Source organism: Tasmannia lanceolata, unplaced genomic scaffold (genome assembly GCF_043159265.1).
Source record: "Tasmannia lanceolata isolate RefF3 unplaced genomic scaffold, GAP_Taslan_0.1 ptg000015l, whole genome shotgun sequence".
Classification (NCBI taxonomy): domain Eukaryota; kingdom Viridiplantae; phylum Streptophyta; class Magnoliopsida; order Canellales; family Winteraceae; genus Tasmannia; species Tasmannia lanceolata.
The window spans coordinates 62,197,848-62,222,094 of record NW_027518692.1 but is presented as its reverse complement, the minus strand read 5'-3'; the positions used below and the strand labels follow the sequence as shown (position 1 = coordinate 62,222,094).

Sequence of the window (24,247 nt, the reverse complement as noted above, 5' to 3'; positions counted from 1 at the left end):
ATAGAGAGGAGTGGGATTCTTTGGATTACCTGATGAACACGATGGGCTTTGGATATGACGAGGTTGGAGGAGATCCCGTCTTTCGTCGTTTTGGGGTACGATTCTTGTGAACCGATCGCCTATAAATAGTTCTTTAAGATTTCCCCATTTTTGTTCACTGTCACTGCAAGTACTTTTGGTATGATGTCTAAATCTAGTTCGTGTGGTCTGATTGAAGGCTTCTACATTGGTCATGAGAGGGTCCATATTTCTCACCTTCAGTATGCAGAAGATCCCATACTCCTTATTTATCCTAAGGTGTAGAAGATGAAAAACCTAAAGACTGTTTTAGATGCTATGAAATGGTCTCGGGGCAACACGTAAATTTCAACAAGTCTGGTTATGGGAGTTTGTGTCGAAGACTTTGAGATATGGGATTTTATGAGGCTGTTGGGCTTCAAGTTCGGTAGATCATTTGCTGATTTATTGTAGGTTCAATAGTATGATTTGGTCTTTTGTTCTTAAGCTTGTTCAGAGCTAGTTGGGTTCTTCCTGGTCCTATAGTGGATTTATTTGATGCTTGGTTCTTTGCTCCTCGATACTTTAGAGGTAGAGTTCTCTGAAACCTATTCTTTGCTAATTTGCTTTGGTTAGTATGGAAGGAAAAGAATATGAGTCTTTAAAAGAAATATTGAGTAGTGTGTAGAGCATTCAAAGACATTTTCTGTATGCTTGTCCAGTGGACGACCAATCTTTCTCTATTTAGGGGTACTTCAGTAGTTCAGTAACTTCTTTCTTTAGGTTCTTGGAGATTATCTGCCCTTGTCCCATATGTGATCCTCTTCTTGGGTTTATGAAGTCGAACTTCAATGGGTTGTCTAAAAAATCCGGACCCAACTGGCATTGGAGGTCTTCTTAGGAGCCCTTTGAACGAGGTTAGATGGGCCTTCTCGTGCCCCATCTGCGAGAGGGGTTCTAATGAGGTTGAGGTTCATGCTTTCCTTTGTCACATCAGATTGGTGGATCAGAATCTGCTTGATTGGCTTATTAGATGAGTGAGTGTCGTGTTTGTTACCTTCGCAGGTTCGCTAATGCTAACGAAGAGATACTGGATGCGATAAAAGGTCATAATACTAAAATTCGACAAAGTTGGAATTTGGCTAATTGAGAGGTGGGCCGACTTGTTTGTTTTCGAATCAATTGGGATGAGATTTCTATATTTGATTTCTTTTCTCCTTGAGCCCCTAGTGGTTCCTCGATTTTCTCGTTTTGTAGTGTTTGGATGGTTTGGTCAATGTAGTTGTTTTCCTTCGACTACTCCATGAGCCATTCTTGTGTTTCCCTTCAGCATTTGATCCTGTAATCACGTAATATTTCTTACTCCTCCATGTAATTAGGTTAACTCCCCTTGTAGTTTCTCAATGGTTTGAAGTAACGATCCCAGTCAACATCAATAAAGGCCTCTACCATCATCGGCATCAAGTGGGTATGTTTGGAAAATAGAATTTTTTTCCTGGAGTAGATTTTTGGTATCTAAAACTTCTATTTGTGGCCTCCAAAGAGAACTGCTCATGACCTAGTTCAAGTCGTATGACCTTGTATTGTGACAACAAATCAGCCATTAGCATTGCTCATGACCAAGTTCAACTTGGCTGAACCAAACATATTGAAGTTGATTGACACTTCATAATTGAGAAGTTAGTATCCAAAGTGATTTGTTCACCCCATGTAACTACGAATCAGTAGTTGGCTGATATCTTAACCAAGGGTGTCGGCAAAAGCAGACAAGAGAAAACTATAAGTAAGAGAGGTATGTGTGATATCTACTCACCAACTTGAGGGGAGAGTGTTGAGTTGTACTGATGTAATAAGCCCACTTCTTCTTCTTCTTTTGAATCATGATAAGCCCACATCTTATAAGGTCATTTTAGTCATTTTATTCTTTTTACTATAATAAGTAACCCATTAAAACTAATCTAAGCCCTTAAACCCATTCTAATCTTAGCCCTAGAATCCTTTTTAAGTGACTAACTGAACACTTAAATGATAGCCCCACCCACTTAGAACTTATAAGTTCTTCACTTAAGTTATAAGGCGTTAACTTATGTGGGTGGTCCCCACAACTTGAATCACTTAAAACCCACAACTTAAAGACAAACAAAAATAAAACCCCCGAACAAATTAAAACCTAGCCCTCTCATGAAAAAAAAAACTACTTTGTGAAGGCCATACCTCCTGCATCATGCGTTATCTCACATGCATGATCAACTTGACAGAAAACTTAAGGGTTGAGATCTGATGATTATACGAAGTAAATTCTCCACCACACTAGCCTATCTTCATGAGCATATCATCACTCACCCATTTAGATGCCCTTACCCTGCAAAAGAGTGAGCTGACAGAGGACCAATATTCACTTTCTTGACATGGCAAATACTTCTGTTCAATTTGAATTGTCAATTGTTACGAAGCGGTATTCAAATGAAGCAGATTTGAATGCAAGCTACTTGACCAGTTGCACACGAGTTTTTAGAAGAAACTCTCATCTGCATATTCTTTTGGGCATTGTACCATCGTACGACAACTTAAGAGTTTTTGGTATTCCATGTGTTCCAATTAGTATCTTGAAGGAGAAATCAAGGCATTTAAATTGCAGATCTTAGACATGTATTTTTTTCTAATGTTAACGTCTGCATCAATGCTGAATAACTTCTGCAGTAAATCTGAATTCTAGAGTTTTTGATTCTCGAATCATCAAAAAATGCTTGTTTCTTTGGAACACCATATGCAGGGATACAATAACATGAAAATTTCATGTAAACAAACTAATGCAAGGATTTCATCCATTTACAATCACACTAACTAAGGCTCTATGCAAGCTTGCACTTAAATAGTAACTTCTGTATAAGTTGTCTGCATTACCCTTCGGAAGTAAATAATACGTATGTACAAGTTCATAGAATCCGTTTCATTGTTTCCATGTTGTTTGTTTGTTCTAAAGTTGATTTAACCTATGAAAATATCTGGAAACTAGTAACTTCCTTGCTCATTTGTTCTCCAAGTGGGTAGGAACTTATTAATGTGGATGAAAAAGGTGAGGTGTAATTATATCAGTGTTCTTAACTAAACACTCATATTTCTATTTTGTTCTTGAACTATAGCAATAAATTTTGTAGCATGGTCATTGGGCAGTGTACTTTTTTAGAACCACTGCTGTGTTTCTGATGCATACTTTTCTTTTCTGTAGTTGTTGTACCAGATCGAGCCTTCGTCTTGGATTGGGTTTTCGCTGATGGACCTCCAGAGAGAGCGAAGGTGTATGATAACAACCACTTTCAGGATTTCCATGCTACCGTTCCGAAATGCATACCTGAAGAATTGTATTGGGTTGAAGAGGAACAACAGATATTCAGGAAGCTTCAGGAGGAAAGAAGACAAAAAGAAGAGGCTATACGTGCAAAGGTTTGTGTTGAATACTTATATACTTGCACCAAGGATTGAAATTTCGGTTTAGGTCGAAATTTTGGTGAAGATCTTATAATTTCGGCCGAAAATTTTAAATTTTGGTTTCAGTTTTAAATTTCAGTCCCGGCCGAAATTTCAGTATTTCAGCACCGCATCTGTCATCAATTTCTGAAAACTTTCAATGACTTATTTTTTTGCTTTTCAATTCTATGTTCTTTCTGAATTCATTTTCCATTCACCTGCAGTTTTATCTCAATAGTTTTTGATGGGGAATTTGTTGCCTTTGCTCAATTTGTTTTCCTACAGACTGAAAAAACAGCACGCATGAGAGCTGAAACAAAGGAAAAAACCATGAAAATGTTTCTCTTATCTCAAAAGCATATTGTCTACACTGAACCACTTGATGTCCAAGCAGGAAGCACGGTTGCAGTTTTTTATAATCCTTCAAACACAGTTTTGAGTGGGAAACCAGAAGTTTGGTTCAGATGCTCATTTAACCGTTGGACTCACCGTCATGGCCCTTTACCACCTCAGAAGATGATGCCTACAAACAATGGTTCTCATGTCAAAGTTACTGGTGAGATTTCTCATGCATACATGTGAACCATTTTTTAAATCTATGTTATGCTGAGGATGCCACCTCAATTGCAATTCTTTCTGGTTTATTATAGTGTTAACTTACCAACTTCTCCAAAAGCTTAAGCTGTTGGAGAAAGGCGTTATTTATCTTTTATACTTTAACACTCCCCCACACGTGTGGCCCACTTGGCAAACACGTGGCACATGTGGTCCCACTTTGGGCCGACCATCGCATGTGGATTTTTGGTCCCACTTTGGGCCGACCATCGCATGTGGATTTTTGCTATCCGGGAGGTTTGAACTCGAGACCTTTGGCTTTGATACCATGTTAACTTACCAACTTCTCCAAAAGCTTAAGCTATTGGAGAAAGGCGTTATTTATCTTTTATACTTAACATATAGAAAGGTAAACCAAGTAGACATGTATTTCTGTGAGCTAGGATATCGCAGTAGAATGCGTCTTTATTTAGTCCAAGGACATGAAAAGCGCAAACCCAAAAAATCTAGTTTTCTGGACCTTCTATTATTTCTTTATTTAATTGCTCATCTAATGTGTCTCTGTAATGCGTGTACTTTAGCTATATTTCTCTTCGGGGGTAATAAATTTATGTAGTGGTATTTCCATGTCACGTCAATTTCACAAGGACTTCTTGATGTCAAAAAGTTTCTCATGACATTAATGGTTGCAATTCAAACCATTCTATTAACAAGATGAACTTTGTTGGAGCATTCTACGAGTTACTATGTTTTGTTGACTGACACATGCTAAGTAATTTGTCTTTATATTCTGTGCTCTGTAATAAAATTCTTTTATGTTTTCAATAAAAGTAATGTCTGTGTCCATTGCAGTAAAAGTCCCATTGGATGCGTATATTATGGACTTTGTTTTCTCTGAGAAGGAAGATGGTGGAATTTTTGACAACAAAAATATGATGGACTATCATGTTCCTGTGATTGGAGGAATCATCAAGGAACCACCGATGCATATTGTGCATGTGGCTGTTGAAATGGCACCTATTGCGAAGGTCAGTTTTGATTATCATACTTCACATCTGGAGTGTATATGCACTTTTTGGCCTTGTTCTACTGTGAATACGTACTGCCCAGCCTTGTTCTAGTATATCCATCCTTTTTTTTAGAATAAGGATATATTAATATATAAAAAAAAGATTACAAGTACAATTCTGGGGGTAAGGATGTTCCCATATATAACGAATCTCTAAGTGCTCCCAATTTGTCCAGAAAAGCTGTCTATTCATTAGCACTTCTAGGAATAAGAGAAAAAGAGAGACTTAACTTTGCACATCTTGTAATCTTGTCTCTATGAATTGACCTAGTCTCCATGTGTCCTCTCTTTTGCCCGTTGCCCAAGAGAAATTCAGTATATCCATCTATTGATCAGGTCTTTGTATCAACATGCACATTTTATCAAGTGAGGTGGACACTACTGTCAACTATGGGATCAGTAAGCCAATCTTTCTGAACATGGATAAGATGGAACGATATTTGTGACGTCCTTTTCTCCCTACCGGTGGTTTCCTTTCTTTTTGTGAGGTTAAGTACGTCCAGGAAAGTGGTGGATGGCTTAAGGAGCTTCCGGCTACCCAAACAACCGTCCAAGTATTTAGTTTGTTAAGGAGATAGAAGTCAGGAGTCCATGTCTTGTTGAGGTTCACATTTATCTGGTAACTAATTTAGCAGGTCTGTCTAGAGATGCATTTTCTGAGCAGAAGCACTAGTCTAGCTAACCATGCAATTTGTCATGACTTATGAGAGGTTATCAATTATAGTAATTTTAAGATTAAAGTCTCCCAAATTCAAAACTTTCTTTGTAGGATACTCCATGTTCTTTTGGTATGTATGGAACCCATTTGGAGATGCTAATTGCAGCTATGTTAAATTTCTCTTATTGATGTTAATATTCCATTCTGCTCAATGCTTTTGACTTGCTATTATTCTTTTCTTTTTATTTTGCAAACTTCATCTGCTGTACATGCTATGCACGAGTATGGATGTTTATGTTTTCTTCAGTAGCATTTCACATAGTATTTGCTGTATAAACCATTTTGGTACATTATTAAGGCATGGAGAATATCTGATATACCTTTCTTCTTTATAATTGTTTTATTGGATCGTTACAAACTCTGTTTCAGGTGGGAGGTCTAGGAGATGTTGTTACAAGTCTTTCTCGTGCCGTTCAAGACTTGGGCCACAACATTGACATTATTCTTCCAAAGTATGATTGTATGAACCTTAGCAATGTAAGCTTCCAATTTGTTTCTTTAATCTATTACCCTTTGAAAACTGTGATGTTATTTATGTTTTTTTTATCAATTCCTCTCAAATGTAGATTGTTCTAGTGTGTATGTTTCTTTAAGTAAACTATATAAAGTATTATGTTGCAATAATAGGTCAGATCATTTGTGACGATTTTGAAGATTTTAGCATGTTACGTTGTAAATTTTATTTTTATTTAGTTTTAGCTTGTTACATTGTATGTTTTATTTTTATTTATTTATTTTAGGTTAGATTCATTCAAACTAAAAAGAGAGTTCAAGATGTTATTGTTCTTCTGAACCATATCCTTACCAGTTACAACATATCCATGTACATAATTAGAATGTGGAATGCTATAATGCATCAACTTCTTGATACCCAATATATGTTGAATGCTATAATGCATCAACTTCTTGATACCCAATATGTGGGAATGCTATAATGCATCAACTTCTTGGTATCCAATATGTGGGAATGCTATAATGCATGAACTTCTTGGTATCCACTATGTGGGACTTGTGTATGCAAGATACATAGAATCATGATCACAAATGTTCTCTAAAACCATAGGATGTTTTGGTTTTTTGGAGCTGCAGAACTCTCTTAGGTCATTCTACCAAGTTTCATTGAATTGGACGAAAAAGAGAGAAAGATTAGGGCAAACAAGCCTAGTGAATTTTTGCTTGAAATAAGGTCAAGTCAACTTCACTACTTGTCTTCTTCCCTTTATATTTCTCATATTTAACCAATTACATTAAAGCCTACAAGCATGGTTTTAAATTTCCACTGAAGTGACACGAAACTACCAAAAATGTTTCCATTTCCACCCCTGCCGAAACAGAAACCGAAACAACTGAAATGCATGGAGTTTGATGGTTCACTTCATGATGATCTGGCTACATGTTGACGACTCGTGGTGAGTCTGATCTATTTGACAACGGCAAGGCTGGAAAATGCGTATTCAGTCTAGGTTGAGAGTTAGTTCATTTCATCTTCTCATACATCACATTACAGCTGTGCATCTCATCATTAGATATTTGTGTGGGATGATGACAACAGTCTCCTTTTTCCAATCGTCATTATCCCTTGGTTGCATTGGGCGGGGTGGCCTGACACTCAATGCTCTACTACAATATCATTGATGTTTCTCCAAGATCCCTTGATTTCATGAAAGTGCAAGAAACAAGATGTGGTTTCTAAGTCGTCTCCAGAAACAGAGTATCGGTCTGTCTTTAGTCTTTTAGATTGCATGGCTCCGAGCACTGCTTTAAAATTTGGCATTCCTTTTTTTTTTAATCCTTTCCAGTTTATATAACGGAGACCTCCTATTTTTCATGAGCAAACGAAGCATATTAAGGTAGATTGTCACAATATACGTCAATGTTATGCTTGTGGTTGGGGGTGTTATGCTTTTGGTCGATCTCCCTTCTATATGTTTAGTCTTCATATCCCTTGGCTGATATCTTTACGAAGGCTATGATAGACACCCAAGATAACTTTTTTGTTAGTAAATTAATGTTTTATGGCCCCGAGCATCAATTTGATGGGAGTGCGAAAGATAGTAGACTTTGTATCGTATGTAACTTCTGTTTATTTGTTCGTATCTTCTAAGTTTGGATTGATTTCTTATTATGCCCGTCAGCCATTGTATATGACTTAAGGATATTTTTTAACTCAGGTTATGATGAATATAAAGAGAGGAAGATACAAGTCTTGAGCCAAGACTTGAACTCCCATTTCCAAGTTTTCATGTGGTTAGATTGTGAACCCTATTAGCTCTTCTACCTCTTCTCTTTTCTTGGATTCAAAGGAAGTTGACAAAAGTGTCATGAGCACCTACTCAAATGACTTATTACTTGTTAAAATGTCAATTGAAATATTGATCTTTTTGGTCATTGTGCACACTGATTAACCTTCATTATAAAGTCATTAATTATTTAATTCACCTGATACTTAATTTGTATCCTTTTCAATTATATTTTTTTGAATGACGAATTGTATTTGTTTTTACTTAATAGCCATTCGTACTTTCTTAATTCTGGTCCATGTCATGCCAATTTCACCTATGGTAAAATAATGTTACATTTCAATCTTTTAATGTAGGTAAAGGACTTTCAATTTCATCGAAGCTATTCTTGGGGTGGGACCGAAATAAAGGTCTGGTATGGGAAAGTGTTAGGCCTTTCTGTATACTTTTTGGAGCCTCAAAATGGGTAATGCTGTCTTTATTCACTAAAGGTTCTGTTGGGTTTCATGTTGTACTATTTATTTACTTAATGGATTACAAAATGTGTGTACATGGGTATTTGTACTCCATGCATTGTTTTATGATAGATTCACATACTTGGTTTTAAACATTTTTCTCGTACGTACCTGCCACATTGTTTTATGATATCTTCACTTAGCTTATCAAATGTTTTTCTATAAAAGTATGATAAACTAGTTTCTTTCTCTTTGTTTTATTTATTTACAATGGCCACTTCATACTCATGCATATATGTAGGATCGTGGTGCTTACCAGCTCTCCCAAAAGCAATTGCTGATGGGAAAGGCGCTACCATTATCTTTAGTAAGAGTCCAGACCAGGGGGCATTGCTGGCACAAGGCCTAAGACCACACGGCCAACCTCCGATCTGGTCCAGTACCCTCCTAGGCCAACAATATATATATATATATATATATATATATATAGAGAGAGAGAGAGAGAGAGAGAGAGAGAGAGAGAGAGAGAGAGAGAGAGAACATTTCCTACACACTTGTGTAGGTAAGTTACCTACACACTACCTTAAAATACAGTGGGGGCCCACATTGTTTGGGTGATCCAAACAATTCATTTGAATGGTCCTCACATAGATAGGGTGTCCACAAAAAATTAGATCCATAGGATCATCCCAACCCTACGATTTGTGGAGGTAAAATGGACGTGTATAAACCTTCACAAATTAGTCCATTTTTTGCCTCCATAGTTTGAATGGTTAGGATGATCCTATGGATCTGATTTGTTGTGGACACCCTATCTATGTGAGGACCATTCAAATGAATGGTTTGGATCACCCAAACAATGTGGGCCCCCACTGTATTTTAAGGTAGTGTGTAGGTAACTTACCTACACAAGTGTGTAGGAAATGTTATCTCTCATATATATATATATATATATATATATATATATATATATATATATATATTTGAATGGTTGCATGCTATTGGATAAAATGGGAAGACCAAGATGATCCCCCGGGGAGTACATCAAGAACCAACAAAAAGAAGAGATGCAATAAAAGAGAAAAGAAAAAAACTCATGGGGGAAGAAAGTCAAACATCTCCAGCGCATGCCTTCCCACCCCATCCCTAGACAACCTATCTGGTACACAATTAGCAGATCTTCTAACATGATTGAAGATAATAGATGACCCATGCACCCGATCTGAAATCTCATCGAAGAAATGAGTAAATCTCCACGGAGGGACAACTGAACCGCAAAGCCACCGGATTACGTTTCTTGGAATCTCCCTCCAGAATAACCTTATCCAAAATTGTATTGTCCAAGTATTTTATACCCTGGTAGATCGCACTAACCTCCGCCTCACTAGCATCTGCTTCCCCTAAGGGACCAGAAAAAACCCAAATGACGGAGCACTCTGAATCCCTAAGGACGCCACATACTCCTTTAGGGCCCGGATTACCAAAACTTGATCCATTAAAGTTGATCTTAAGTAACTCGACCAGAGGAGGCTCCCAATCTTGAACAACCAAGGGGTGCCTTTTCACACTTGAGCAAATTTCATTCCACCCTCCCAAAAGTCGTAAGCCGAAACAAAGCGAAACGAAGGGAGAATTCTCTCCCAAGCTATAGATAGAGATATCACTTTAATGAATAAGATATACAGGGACGTGGCGATGCCATCAAACACTCTAGCATTTCTTTCCTTCCAAATCACCCAAAGAGTGGTGAGAAAACAAATGTTCCAAAGAAGCTTTCCTTTTCTCTTCCAAGGAACCAACTCCCAGCTAACCAACAAATCAGAAAGATGCGCTGGGAAAACCCAAGAGATGCCAAACCTGGATAGGATCCTGCTCCAAATCTCCAAGTCTATTTGCAATGAAGGAATTGATGGTCAATCGATTCCCCAACTTCCCATAACGAGCAATGATCCACAAGGAACATCCTACGCTTTCAGAGGAAATCAATCAATTGGAAACGATCTCAACAACCAGCCCAACTGAAGAAGCGAACACGGGGGGAGCTTGGAGTCTCCATACTTCATGCTCATGCATATTGCACTCTTTCTTCAATTAAAAGAGTTAAAATTTCAGTATATTTACTGTTTATGGCAAATTGATATGGGATCGGAGTTCATTCAGGACCGGGATCAAAGTTTTCTTTGGCGAAAGTGATTAATCTCTTCAGTCACTTTGAATAACTAGCATCTCAATTTGCATGGAAAAACTTTCAACTGATTCTCTATAACTTGCTCCAAAAATGCCCTCCATGTGAACATTTCTGTACCTTTTACAGTGTAATGTTTGTCATTGCTAATAAACATTGTGGTGATGTACAGACTCAACTTTTGGGCCTGCTCGCATCGCCTGGAATTATTGTTCCCATGTTAATGTGGGAATTCTTCCATCCATACACATCTCATATCTGAGGGACCGAGGCTTCAACACTCAACTGCCTAGTCTGATCTTCAAATTACATTTCAAGAATCTTGGCATTATATACACCTATGCTCCCTGCTAATATGCCTTCAAGTGATTTTAAATTTTCTCCGAAAACCGACACGAAATGACCGGAATATTTCTGTTTTCGTCCCCACCTTAACACATACCGAAACCAAAACCATAATTATATTAGTGGTATACTATACCAGTACGAGCTACATAATTTTAGTTATATAAATTGCATGTGAAATGTACTGCATGTAGCATGTATAAATATTTTTATAAACTACATGTGAAACATGGTATGTTTTGAATTATCAGACATTTGTGCATGTCACTGTTGGTAGGTGTTGTTAAGCCTTTATGGGTAGTTTTTTTGCTTATCTAATTGTTTTTTAGTATGTATTTGAGTTTATTCCAGCTCTTCTTGATGTTTCATCTTAAATGTTCATCATTTGTATATGCTTCTATACGTTTTCATAATTTTACGGGATTTTCACCAAAATTTCCATCCCAAACCGACATGTTTCCATTTCCATCACGACTGAAATGCATACCAAAATCACAACCTGAAATCTTGCATTCAAGGGTATAGACCATCTAGTTTTTGTCACCTCTGCCTACTCAACTATGTGTGCAGATCCCAATCTCAGAAGTCAGGAGTGTGTGCATGAGTGAGGACAGGAGAGGGATCGGAGTGGAGTAAAGTTAGTTTTAAGTTAGTTTTCAATGGGTCAGGGTTGGAAAGTAGTCTAAGGAAACCCTGCTAGTGGGTGGATTTGGCTTCTACGTTCTACTTGTAAAAGTTCTATATGCCCCTATCAATTTACAATATCATCCTTTTATTATCTTTCTGTTATTTCTGTAATTTTCTCTTTCGAAATCATCTAGTTCATGCTATTCTACGAAGGGCTTCATTGATCTGAACTTGCTCTCTTACCAACTTATGGACTTACGATCTTTGGTATGTTCATTTGACACTTTATGTGCCATTTAGCCTTACAACATTTCGGGCTCCTTCACCAGCAGCGCCACAATAATTGAGTTAGCCTTACAACGTCTCATCTTTTATTTGGGCATCTGGATAATCATTTAGTGTATTGGAAAGCACAGTAGTTGATGCCTTGTTTCATACTATTGATGCTTTTCTTCTTCCTAGGGATTGTTTTACAACATTAATGTGCTGAATTTCTACGTAATTTTCTTTCCAGATCAGATCATAGTTACTAGAGACTTCTGGATCTTTCCAACATAACTGCATCCTATGCCCAGGATGGGTAGAAAATGTATTTCCATTTCAGAAATGTTTATTTAAACAGATTCAGGAATTACAATTTTTTTTTGGAATTAGAAATATCCCATTATGTAGGAAATCCTCTTAAAATATGGAAACACATTTATTTTAAATATTTGATAAATGTTTTTGCATGTTTAGGCACTGAACTGCACCCACTATTCTTCTTTGAGACAGATAATTTTAAATTATGTGCTTAGAGCTTTATACTTGTAAAACTTTCACTTTGGGAAGTTAAATATTATGTTGGGGCCTAAAGTTATATGTATTTTTTATTGCAGCTATAGAAGGTTTTTTTATTTTATTTCTATTTTCTGTTGTATATTATACTGAGAAAACAATAGTTAAACAATTCTATTTTCATGTATGGTTTACATCCTCCTTAGTCCTTAGCTGAGAAATGAAATTTTGTGTTCATCTTGGTATTTCTTAACTATATTGATGCAGCATTTCTAGCATAGTTTCCTTCTCACGTTGTCTTAAACAATGAACAGTAAAATGTAGCTTTTCTAGGTTTCAATGCCAACCACTTGATTCTTGCACTTATTGATTTGATGAATTCTTCTTAGATTGAACTATGTATATCTCAATATTTGGAATATCGAATCTACATCCAAATTACTGCAGCTCTAAAATATTGATTTTTGCATTTTGTTTACCATACACATATAGTTGTCTCTCCTTGAATGTATGCATGTTGATGGATATTTCTGTCTGGCAGGCAGGACTCGTATGTAGGAAAGTTTCTTCACATATATATTCTTGTGCACATATCTAATCAGAGTTATATAAATATCTAATATAGTTCTTCTTGTGCAGGCTATTTTCGGTTGGGTGCGTCTATGGTCGTGCGAATGATGGAGAAAGATTTGGTTTCTTTTGCCATGCTGCTCTTGAGTTTCTACTCCAAAGTGGATCTCATCCTGTAAGTTAATCCCTTAGCTCAATTCTCAACCAATTTCATTTGCTAGTTGTAGTAAAATACCTATCAAGTTGAAGGGAAAGTTTTATAAGACAGTTGTGAGACCAGCCATGCTGTACGGCTCAGAATCTTGGGCACCAAGAGACAACATGTGCATGTGATGAGTGTAGAGGAGATGCGAATGCTTAGATGGATGTGTGGCCACACAAGGTTAGATAGAATTAAAAATGAAGATATCCATAAAAAGGTAGGGGCGGCACCAATTGAGGAGAAGATGAGAGAGAACCGCTTAAGATGGTTTGGGCATATCCATCGTAGGCCTTTGGATGCTCCAGTGAGAAGAAGTGACTCGTGCCAAGTTGGAGTAAAAAGAGGTAGGGGCAGACCAAGAACAACTTGGGTAGAAACAGTGAGGAAAGACTTGATGGCTAGGAACATAACAGAGAACATGACCTTGGATAGGAGAGAATGGAAGAAAATGATCCATGCAGACGAACCCAACTAGTGGCAGGATTAGACTTAGTCAATTTGAGCCAGGTAGATTCTTTCACCTTCTTCATGAAAATTTTCTAAAGTATTCATTATCCAGGATGAGGTGCCATGGTGTATATTATTTGCAGACGAAACCAAAGCAGGAGTCAATACTAAGTTAGAGTTATGGAGAACTACTTTGGAATCCAAAGGTCTTAGACTGAGTAGGACTAAGACAGAGTATAGGCGAGGATGTAGTAAATATGACTGGACATGAGGTACCTAAGAGGGATATCTTTAGCTATCTTGGTTCAATCCTACATAAGAAAGGAGAGATTGAAGAGGATGTTAATCACAGAATAAGAGCAGGTTGGTTGAAGTGGAAGAATGCTTTAGTAGTTCCGTGCGACCGTAAAATACCTACCAAGTTGAAGGGAAAGTTTTATAAGACAGTTGTGAGGCCAGCCATACTGTACGGCTCGGAATGTTGGGTCACCAAGAAGTAGCACGTGCATAAAATGAGTGTAGCGGAGATTCGAATGCTTAAATGGATGTGCGGCCACATAAAGTTAGATAGAATTAGAAATGAAGACATCCGTAAAAAGGTGGGGGTGGCACCAATTGAGGAGAAGATGAGAGAGCACCGCTTAAGATGGTTTGGGCATATCCAACGTAGGCCTTTAGATGCTCCAGTGAGAAGAAGTGACTCATGCCAAGTTGATGGAGTAAAAAGAGCTAGGGGCAAACCAAAAACAACTTGGGTAGAAACAGTGAGGAAAGACTTGATGGCTAGGGAACATAACAGAGAACATGACCTTTGGATAGGAGAGAATGGAAGAAAAGGATCCATGTAGACAAACCCAACTAGTGTCAGGATTAGACTTGGTCACTTTGAGACGGATAGATTCTTTCACCTTTTTCATGACAATTTTCTAAAGGATTCATTAGCAGACCCCAACTAGTTTGGGACAAAGGCTTAGTTGAGTTGAGTTGAGTTGAGTGGTGCTGCAATTCTCGCTTTTCTTCTATCTAAACAGCTTCACATATCCTATTTTATGTTTCTAGATCCTTCCAAAATCTTTTCCTTATCTGTAAAGAAACAAATTTCATGTAGAAACTAATATGGAAAGAAATTGCACTGCCATTTATTTCACACAGTGTAGCAATTGGATCAAAACTTAAGCGTTAGTTTATTGTTAGGCAACTGTATCTTCTGTTCATGTGGTACTAGGGCTTCATCTTCACTTCTCCACCATGGTTTTTACCTAATCACTTGGTATGAAATTTTATTTTGCATTTTATGTCACGCAGGAAACGGATTTTCGAATATTGGTTCATCATAAACAATAACTGTTATGACATTTCTCTAATTTATTAAAAAAAAGGTCATTTCTCATAATGCATTTGTTTCTCAGTTAGCAGTTATGTGAATTACTGAAATTTATCAATTATTGTTTCCTAATTCTTATATCAAGTGCACATGCACTAAATCATTTTATATTTTCTTTTGTAAGGGTCTGTCTGTTTATATATGCAGAAAATCACAAATCATCATAGTATATTATTTGTCCTAAAACTCTGAGCACTTTCAATTGCATTTACTTTGTTTGTGTGGATATCCTTGTATCTAGAAAAATAAGATAGTTTACAAATGATCTATTATTTCATTTTTCCTTAACTATGTACTTACACTGATGGCTTTCTTACAACATGGGCAGGATATTTTACATTGTCATGATTGGTCTAGTGGACCTGTTGCATGGTTGTTCAAGGATCATTATATGCACTATGGTCTTAGTAATGCTCGACTTGTGTTCACAATTCATAACCTTGAATTTGGAGCCGCCATAATCGGGAAAGCTATGACATACTCGGACAAGGCTACAACTGTTAGTATCTATTCTTTTCCTCTAACAATGCTCTGTTAGTATTGTAAACAGTGTTTCTACTAATTTCTTTGATAAGATGTACTATATCATTGCTTTCATGTTATCTTGTTGGTTTGCAAAAGGAATGATATAGGGATACAATCACATTCCCCAAGAATTCTTTTATTGCAAATGTAAAAAATACAACAATTACATGTCTACTCTTATTGTGAAGAAAATGACTATGATAACCTCTCAGTAATAAATATCAAGATATCCTCATAATATGCAACACTATATTACAATCCTCATCCCCAAGCTGCTCTATAAATACGAGTTATCCTTTACTTATCCAAAATACTATCTAGTATGTCCGTTTTGAGAGTTGTAGTGACTAGTGAGTATATCATCCAACCGGTCCTCTGACTTCACATATGGTGTACTGAGTTTTTGTTATTGGTAACATGAGGATTATGTTGATTTCCATCCTTGATTAATGAGAAGACATTACCCTATTTGATTTAATAAAAGGAAAGTAATTTTCTTAACTACTTAGTACCACTTCTCTCCAGTGACATTCTTTGCACAATCTTCATGAAACTTCTCTTGCTTTAGTTGCTAAAAAAATTTAAAAAGAAAGAAAGAAAGAAAAAAATATTTGCATTGTTGGGTGGTGAGTTTATCATGCTCCATTTCCTAGGTTCAGTGGCCTCTTATAAGTAAACTGCAAAGTTGTTAAAATGTTCTGGATTAATTTGACAAGTTCCATTTTCTGCATGCTAACAGTTACTGCCTTTAGATTTTTCTTTTTCTTTATATTATTTTTAGCCAACGAAGGAAGACGTTGGCATTTTACAGCAATGGATAAGTCAATAATAATGTTATCTGATACCGTTGTTGGAACATTAATAATGTTGCTTACTGGTTTGGAGTTTTTCTTGTAAACTTTGCTTCAGGTATCCCCCACTTATGCAAAGGAGGTATCTGGGAATCACACTGTGGCTCCCCATCTCCACAAGTTCCATGGTATTTTAAATGGGATTGATCCAGATATCTGGGATCCATTCAATGATCACTTCATTCCTGTGAGTTTCATATAATCTTTTCATTTTTACTTTTGTTGACTTATAATACATAGAATGTAAGAAGTTCATGACATAGCATGTTTTCAGTCGAAGATAAACTCCTCCTTTGACCTACGAAGGGATGTCTTAGGAACATTGAACTAATCCTAATTCAAGAACCAAAGCACTTGATTGTAAATTTTTCAGTTAACATGTGATATTCGTAAGGCATTCAATTTTTTGAGCATTCAAATTTTTGATATTCTATGTGTGAAAAAGAATGAGTTTAATGCAAATGGTGATCCTGTTGATAAGTTCTTGATAACAAGGGTTGATCATTTTGCGGGTGAAGGAATTGTGATTAACTATAAAGATCCCAAGTTTACATATTTCCTTGGAAATATTGGTTGGACTTTCTCTCTAACTTAGAATGGGGAAATGGATAAAGTTTGGGAAGTTAAACATGATTCTAAAAGTAGATGGAGGATCCTAGTATTATGTAAAATGGAGTTCTTTAACTTTATAAATTATTTAAATAAATACAGTTATTAAGTATCTTACAGTAGCTGATGTTTCTGCATTCTGGAAATTGAGTTATTCATATATTAGGGGAAATCATAAGTGACTCAACATGTTTAAGAACTGGCTATATATGAAATACAACAATATTTTTTCAACATAAGTTGGTGACCTCACTAGACTTTACAAACATAAAAATATAATTGAAACAACAAGATAGCAATGCTATTAGAGCATGTTGTTAACTCAACTCTTCGCATTCAATCGTAAAAGATATTTATCATGCCCAGCTGGTCATGTAGAAGTTGACTTCTTTCACTGTTGTTTCCTTTAGTAAATACACACGCAATACGGTTCTGTGTTGCGTCTTGATAAATCTTGTTTCAAAATCTTCCCTTATAAAATGATACTCAACCTTTACCTGCTCACACACACACACACACACAAAATAATGTATGTCAACATGTTGATGTAGAATAAGAGTGAACATCCTAGATTTTTGGATTGTGGCTTCACAAGTCACAATTTCCACAGTCATGTGACACCCTTGGCAATATGGGATCATTAAGTCGTCATTATTCTCTACATCATCAGTTATTTGTGACACTAATGCATTCGAGGGGCTCATCTCTGTTGACTAACCAACTTCTCCAAAAGCTTAAGCTGTTGGAGAAAGGCGTTATTTATCTTTTATACTTAAACACTCCCCTGCACGTGTGGCCCACTTGGCAAACACGTGGCACGTGTGGTGCCACTTTGGGCCGACCATCGCATGTGGATTTTTGCTATCCGGGAGGTTTGAACTCTAGAACTTTGGCTCTGATACCATGTTAACTAACCAACTTCTCTAAAACCTAAAGCTGTTGGAAAAAGGCGTTATTTATCTTTTACACTTTAACAATCTCTATTTCTCATCAATAGTATATTGGATGATATACACAACATGTATCTGGTTATTTGTGTACATTCTTATATTAGGGGACAGATTGGGGTATGAGAGTGTAAGGGCTTCTCCAATAGTTAGTGGCCATTAGAGCTGCTGAACCTGGTTCTGTAGTTAGGCACATTATGCATGTGCATCTCAATGGTTAGATTGGCGCATTGGCTTGGTCATGGATTGGCTTTTGGCTAATTGGCTTCGGACATTAAGGGGCCACTTAGCATGCCGAGCATAAATAGGCATAGTTACGAGGCTTACTAATTGGATTAGGGGGACACTGTCAACACCAAACCTTTTTCCATCGGCTTTTTCTGGGAACTAATGTGTGAGAAATTATAGATAAGTGTGAGCAGAAGTGATATGTCTTAGCAGACTCTTTCTAGAGCTTAAAGGAGAGAAGGAAAAGGGAAAACAGACCTTTTATTCTCAAGGTTTCTCCTAAAGACCCACTCCTGTAGCACCCCTTGCCTACTTTCTTGTAGTACTCCTTGATACTAACCCTCTATTAGAAACTAGCCTAAATAGACTTGGAAAGTATTGCGTTATGGAACCTCACCTAACCAAAATCCAGAGATTAATCATAATCTGGATACTTTACGAAGGTAGAGTTTGGTTTTTTGGGGTGATAGTGGAAAAGTTAACAGATAAGTCACCCTTGCTGTCACTCTACGGAACCGTATATGAGATATTTCACCGAAGTCTTCCTAGAACCCAGAACTCAACTTAAAGTGATTGCAAAAGGAAAAAAAACCACCATGCGTGATTCTTTTACTTTCTTTCCTTCCTAGATAATTTTTAGTTGCTTAATTTCATAAAAAATGTAAAATGCTTCTCATTGATTTAGAATATCTATCCAGACTGGAGTATTTGCATCATGGGAGCTTTTCCTGGGGCTTCAACTTTGAATTCCTTTAATCCTAAAGTTATGTGTCCAATAATATTTTGAAATTTCGTGCAGGAACTGATATATCTTCTCTGTAATTAATCGATGAATACAAAAATGTATTTTTTTATTACTCAGCCATTTATTGAGCTTGGCTTACTGTGACCGACAACATACTGCATGTCAATCCAGGTGTCTTACACTTCAGACAATGTTGTCGAAGGTAAAAGGGCTGCTAAGGAAGCCTTACAGCAAAGGCTTGGCTTGCGGAGATCTGATCGCCCATTAGTAGGAATCATCGCACGCTTAACGTTTCAAAAAGGAATTCACCTTATCAAGCATGCTATTTGGCGAACCCTTGAACGTAGTGGACAGGTTATCTTTTCTCCGTCCCTTATCTAATTATATATAAGTAAAGCTGAATGTTGCACAACGTGGTGCTGCCACGTGTCACCCCTCATATACACACAATTTCTGTGTATAGCTCCTTTTAAGAGAGAATAATATACACGGAACTTCTGTGTATAGAAAGGATTATTAAAAATTAAAAACGTTAACTCTCTCTCTCTCTCTCTCTCAAGTATTCCTAGTAATTAGGCTTTATTATAGTTTCGAACGTCATCATGCATCTCAACAGAAAAATATGCTACTAATTAGGCTTTATTTCATCTAACAAATCGGTTTTCCCATACTAATACGGTTCCTAATTTTAGGCTCAGATTTTGTCTTATTAATTTTAGTCATCTGTTGCGTTAATTAAAAAAAAAAGGAAATTGAAGCGTCAATTACAAACCGAGATACAACGACAAATCGAAATGGCTTTCCATATTCCACCCACGTTTCCTGCTACCGCAGGATACATTGCCTCTCAAATAAAAATGGCAAAATCTAGACCCCTTCCAAATTGGTTTATTTGGAGTCTTCCTAAAACGTTTCCTTAGACTCCTTTGGAAAAGGTATACTTCTCTCTCTCTCTCTCTCTCTCTCTCTCTCTCTCTCTCTCTCTCTCTCTCTCTCTCCAAAACGCCTAACCCCAGTATCCAAACATTCTTTTTTTTTTTGAAAGATAACAGAAATATTATTAAAAAGAAGAGAGGGGACAAGATGTCCCTGTACAAAGGTGTTTTAAGCTATACAGCAGATCAATGCAGGGTCATCGCCTCTGAAAATATTACAATGACAGACATTAAGATGACACCCTCTTTTGCCAGCTTGTCTGCCGAGGAGTTGGCAGTTCTCCTACGATGTGTGAGAGTGGGGCGAATGGCCCTTACAAGTATCCAAACATTCTTTGCTTAAGATCTTTCGTGCATATGGTCCATTAATGGTGAGACTAAAAAGAAAATTTCTTTTTAGAGGAATTGCTTTGTATAGTATACATTTTATTTTCCTACTAAGTTTGGATTTCCTTATTCGTTGCCAAGGTCAATTGGATTTCCTTATGTTCTCTTAATTAGGGTCTAATTTTTATTTGATCTATATTCTATATGATTTTTTAAAATTACTTGCTAATGAGGGCCTGATTTTTAAGGGTCTGATTTTTTATTTGCTCTATATTCCCTGTGTTTTTTTAACAAACTTTGTCGATTATTGGTTTGTTCTTTTATCATTTAAAAAAAAGAAGATTATTGGTTTGCTCTGAAGTGATATTACTTCCAAATTTTCGTCTTTAATTCGTTTATATTTCTGATTTTGATTATCATGTGGCCGTCACTGGACTCCAGGATAGTAAGATCTTTAAGTCTCTACATGGTTGATATTTTGTTTCTTTAATAGGGTTTTCGCAATCCATGACATTACGATAAATTTTCCTTATGGTGGTTCTCATTTTCTTTAGCAAAGTGTTAATGCACTCGAAAAAGAAAAAACATTTCATGCCGCCCCGTGCATCGCACGGGTCTGCAACTAGTTAGTATAAAGGACCAATCATATAGTCAAAGTCTTGATATAATTAAGTGGAGGCTCATTAAGAAGTCAATGGTACAATATCATTTAATTGTCTATATTAATGTAATTTGTATTTCTTGGTTTCTCATGTCCATCTTATGTAATAATGTTGATGGCAGGTTGTGTTGCTAGGTTCAGCTCCAGATCCTCGCATACAAAATGATTTTGTAAATTTGTCAAACCAGTTGCACTCTTCACATGCTGACCGTGCACGCCTTTGTTTATCTTATGATGAACCTCTTTCGCATCTGGTAGGTTCTCATCTGTTTTTTTTTTTTTAATGGTTAGGTTCTCATCTGTTTGGCAACATCAATCTTGTATGTCCATTATATAGCACCACAAATTACTCATCCATTGTGCTTTTTTATAGATATATGCAGGTTCGGATTTTATATTAGTCCCATCAATTTTTGAGCCTTGTGGCCTAACTCAACTAACGGCAATGAGATATGGCTCTATTCCTGTTGTTCGTAAAACAGGAGGTGTGTAGTTTCTTAATGCTTTTCTGTTGTTTTCACTGTTCAGATAGGACGATCTCTTTAAGACATATTTTCTCTTTAGGTTCCGTTTCTTTCGATGAAAAATGGACGTAGTATTCGTTTTATGTTCATTTTTACGACAAAATTTTTTTTACGTCCATTTTTACATCGAAAGAAACGGAGCCTTACTGTAAATGTGTTAATGTAACATTTCATTTTGTTGGCAAGCAGAATGCCATATGGTTGAAAAATTATCCTTCATGAAGCATTGGTTGTATTGTTGGATGTTTATCCACTAGTAATTACTAGTAGTGAGAAATAGTTGATGTGTTACTTAAATGAACTGTTCTCATGGTCAAGATATTCTGAATGCCATCTCACCCAAGAGATTTGTGAATATATCTGCTAACTGATTTTTAGTCTTGACAAATGGCTTATAAGTTGTAACTTTCTCGACGACAACCTTTTCTATCACAAATGGATATTTGAATAGCATCTTAATTGTCAAGATAATCACAAATATCTCCGATATTTTTGAAAATTTCATGATAGTTTGCAAGTTTTTTATAAAAAAGACAAAATCCCAAAATTTTCCCGAGATTTTGAAAAATCATTGAGATGTCCTCCTTTTTCTGTTTTTTTAATACTACTAACACAACTTGATAATTACTACATATTTTGAGTTTTATCCATCATACTAATAAAATTTTATATAAAATAAAATATTATATTTACTTTTCCAATTTAAAATTTTCACATATTACTTGTTATAGCTTGGTAAGGTTGCTCCATTGTGACCTGGTGGTCACGGGTTTGAGTCACGGAAACAGCCTCTCTGCAAAGCAGGGGTAAGGCTGCGTACATCTAGCCCTCCCCAGACCCCGCAATGGTGGGAGCCTCATGCACCGGGCTTCCATATATTTACTTGTAATAACTTTATTATTGTGTACAAAAAATTAAAATTTGATAATTGATTAAAATATTTTGGAGAATCCATGAATCTTTCATTTTGAGATTTGTTGAATCCAACACTCGATATCCAAGTCGGACTTCGATACTCGTACTCATACTGATGCAACGTAGTTTCTTGTCCTAATTTTGTTCTTAAAGTTTATATTTTATTTGGATTCCTAGCCTGAATACCGTCTCACCTAACCAAAATTCAGAGATTAATCATACTGTGGCAACTTTACGAAGGTAGAGTTTGGTTTTCTGGGGTGATAGTGGAAAAGTTGACAGATAAGTCACCCTTGCTGTCACTCTACATAACGTACATGGGATTTTTCACCCAAAGTCTTCCTAGAACCCAAAGCTTGGATTTCTCTTCACCGCAAGATTCTTCCATTTTCTATTTGTATTTAGAAACCTTAACTAGAAAAAAGGAAGCAATTAAGAACTCACATATGCATTATTTTTTGCCAGGTCTTTATGATACAGTGTTTGATGTTGATCATGACAAAGAGAGAGCTCAAGCCATGGGTCTTGAACCAAATGGATTCAGTTTTGATGGTACTGATTCTGCCAGTGTTGATTATGCTCTCAATAGGTGAGTAAATGCATATGTGCGATATTTTCTTCATTAGCAATTATTTTAACATGCAGTAGGTTAATATAGTTTTGTAATTATGTATACAATGTATACATAATAATAGGATACTGCAAGATCCTTTGTAGCTTGGGCCCATTTGATTTTAAAGGATTCTCTTAGCATGCCTATACCAGTGTCTGACTTTTACATGTCGATATAATATATCACAACAGTATCTTCATTCTAGTTATATATCTGTTGAGATTCATAAAAGGCAGAAATATTTTCATAAATGATGTGTATGTATGTACAGATTTCAGAAACCTTTTAACTAGAAACCTTTTAAATATACTATACTGATAGCTATACTAAAACATCCAATTGAACAATTATAATTTTTGAGAATATAAAAGAGATCTTGAAACTTCACTCTGTACAAATGTCTTGTAGGGGTCTGATCGATTTGAGCATCACTTGACTAGTTATGCTGTGGGTTGTTAGGAGGTCCATGAATGAAACTCTGAAGCCATACCTTAATACTTGTATTTAATCCTTTTTCTTTTTGAATGGCTAAAGGCGAATAATATAGTAAAAACGAAAGGCAAAACCCAAAGACCGAGCTGGTTTAAAGGAACTGTACGAAGATGAAGAGAACATGAGAAGAACAAGAAGAGGGGTAGAAGTATCAGAAAAAAAAAACAAAAAACAAAAGAAAACCACGAATACTATCTTCCACCAAAACTATACACGGTCATGGTGGTAATTAATATAAAAATTGTATCTCCTCTCTGCTTACACCCGAACACGCTAGCAAGTAAGCCTCCATATTAGCCTTTCTCCATACGTGTCGAATCTTGGTATCGAGTCCCTCCAAAATATCCCTTATCTCCTCTATGACATCCGAAAAGTGCCATGGGAAGCTAATCTTGTCTCTCACCCATATAATTACATTGAGGGAGTCCCCCACAATGATCAAATGCTGAATCCGATCACAAGAAGCGTATCAAGTCCCTCTAAGAAGCCATAACCTCTACCTTGCGTCCCTATCACCACCGATTAGGCTCGAGAAAACCCAAATTACCACTTTGTACACGTCTCTCAGCTAACCCCAATGTCTGTCGGACATGGATTACCAATACTCAAACTAATAAAGTTCATCTTCAACCTACCAAGAGGTAGAGGGGTCCATTTGGTAATGTGCCTCCAAGTGAATGTTACTCAGTCTAATCACCTCCCACGACCTATGGAAGGCTGTCACCGAAACTCCATTGAAAATAAAGAGGACCGGATGCCCACCAAACAACAACCGAGTAATTTGTCTCTGTATACTTCGCATGCCTCTAGAAGCACCTTTAAAAACTTTCATGTTT

At 36.6% G+C, this 24,247-nt stretch overlaps 1 protein-coding gene across 2 annotated transcripts in view; it reads left to right on the top strand.

The window, feature by feature from the left end:
* SS3 (starch synthase 3) overlaps positions 1 to 24,247 on the top strand; it is a 29,789-nt gene that overhangs the window by 3,871 nt on the left and 1,671 nt on the right. For both annotated transcript variants that reach the window (XM_077397806.1, XM_077397805.1), the window contains 12 exons: positions 3,227 to 3,441; positions 3,751 to 4,021; positions 4,873 to 5,048; positions 6,177 to 6,284; positions 8,404 to 8,513; positions 13,076 to 13,181; positions 15,368 to 15,538; positions 16,474 to 16,602; positions 19,116 to 19,298; positions 20,990 to 21,121; positions 21,241 to 21,352; positions 22,772 to 22,895. In XM_077397806.1, the coding sequence (XP_077253921.1) occupies positions 3,227 to 3,441; positions 3,751 to 4,021; positions 4,873 to 5,048; positions 6,177 to 6,284; positions 8,404 to 8,513; positions 13,076 to 13,181; positions 15,368 to 15,538; positions 16,474 to 16,602; positions 19,116 to 19,298; positions 20,990 to 21,121; positions 21,241 to 21,352; positions 22,772 to 22,895 (1,837 nt within the window). The remainder of the gene's footprint in view (positions 1 to 3,226; positions 3,442 to 3,750; positions 4,022 to 4,872; positions 5,049 to 6,176; positions 6,285 to 8,403; positions 8,514 to 13,075; positions 13,182 to 15,367; positions 15,539 to 16,473; positions 16,603 to 19,115; positions 19,299 to 20,989; positions 21,122 to 21,240; positions 21,353 to 22,771; positions 22,896 to 24,247) is intronic.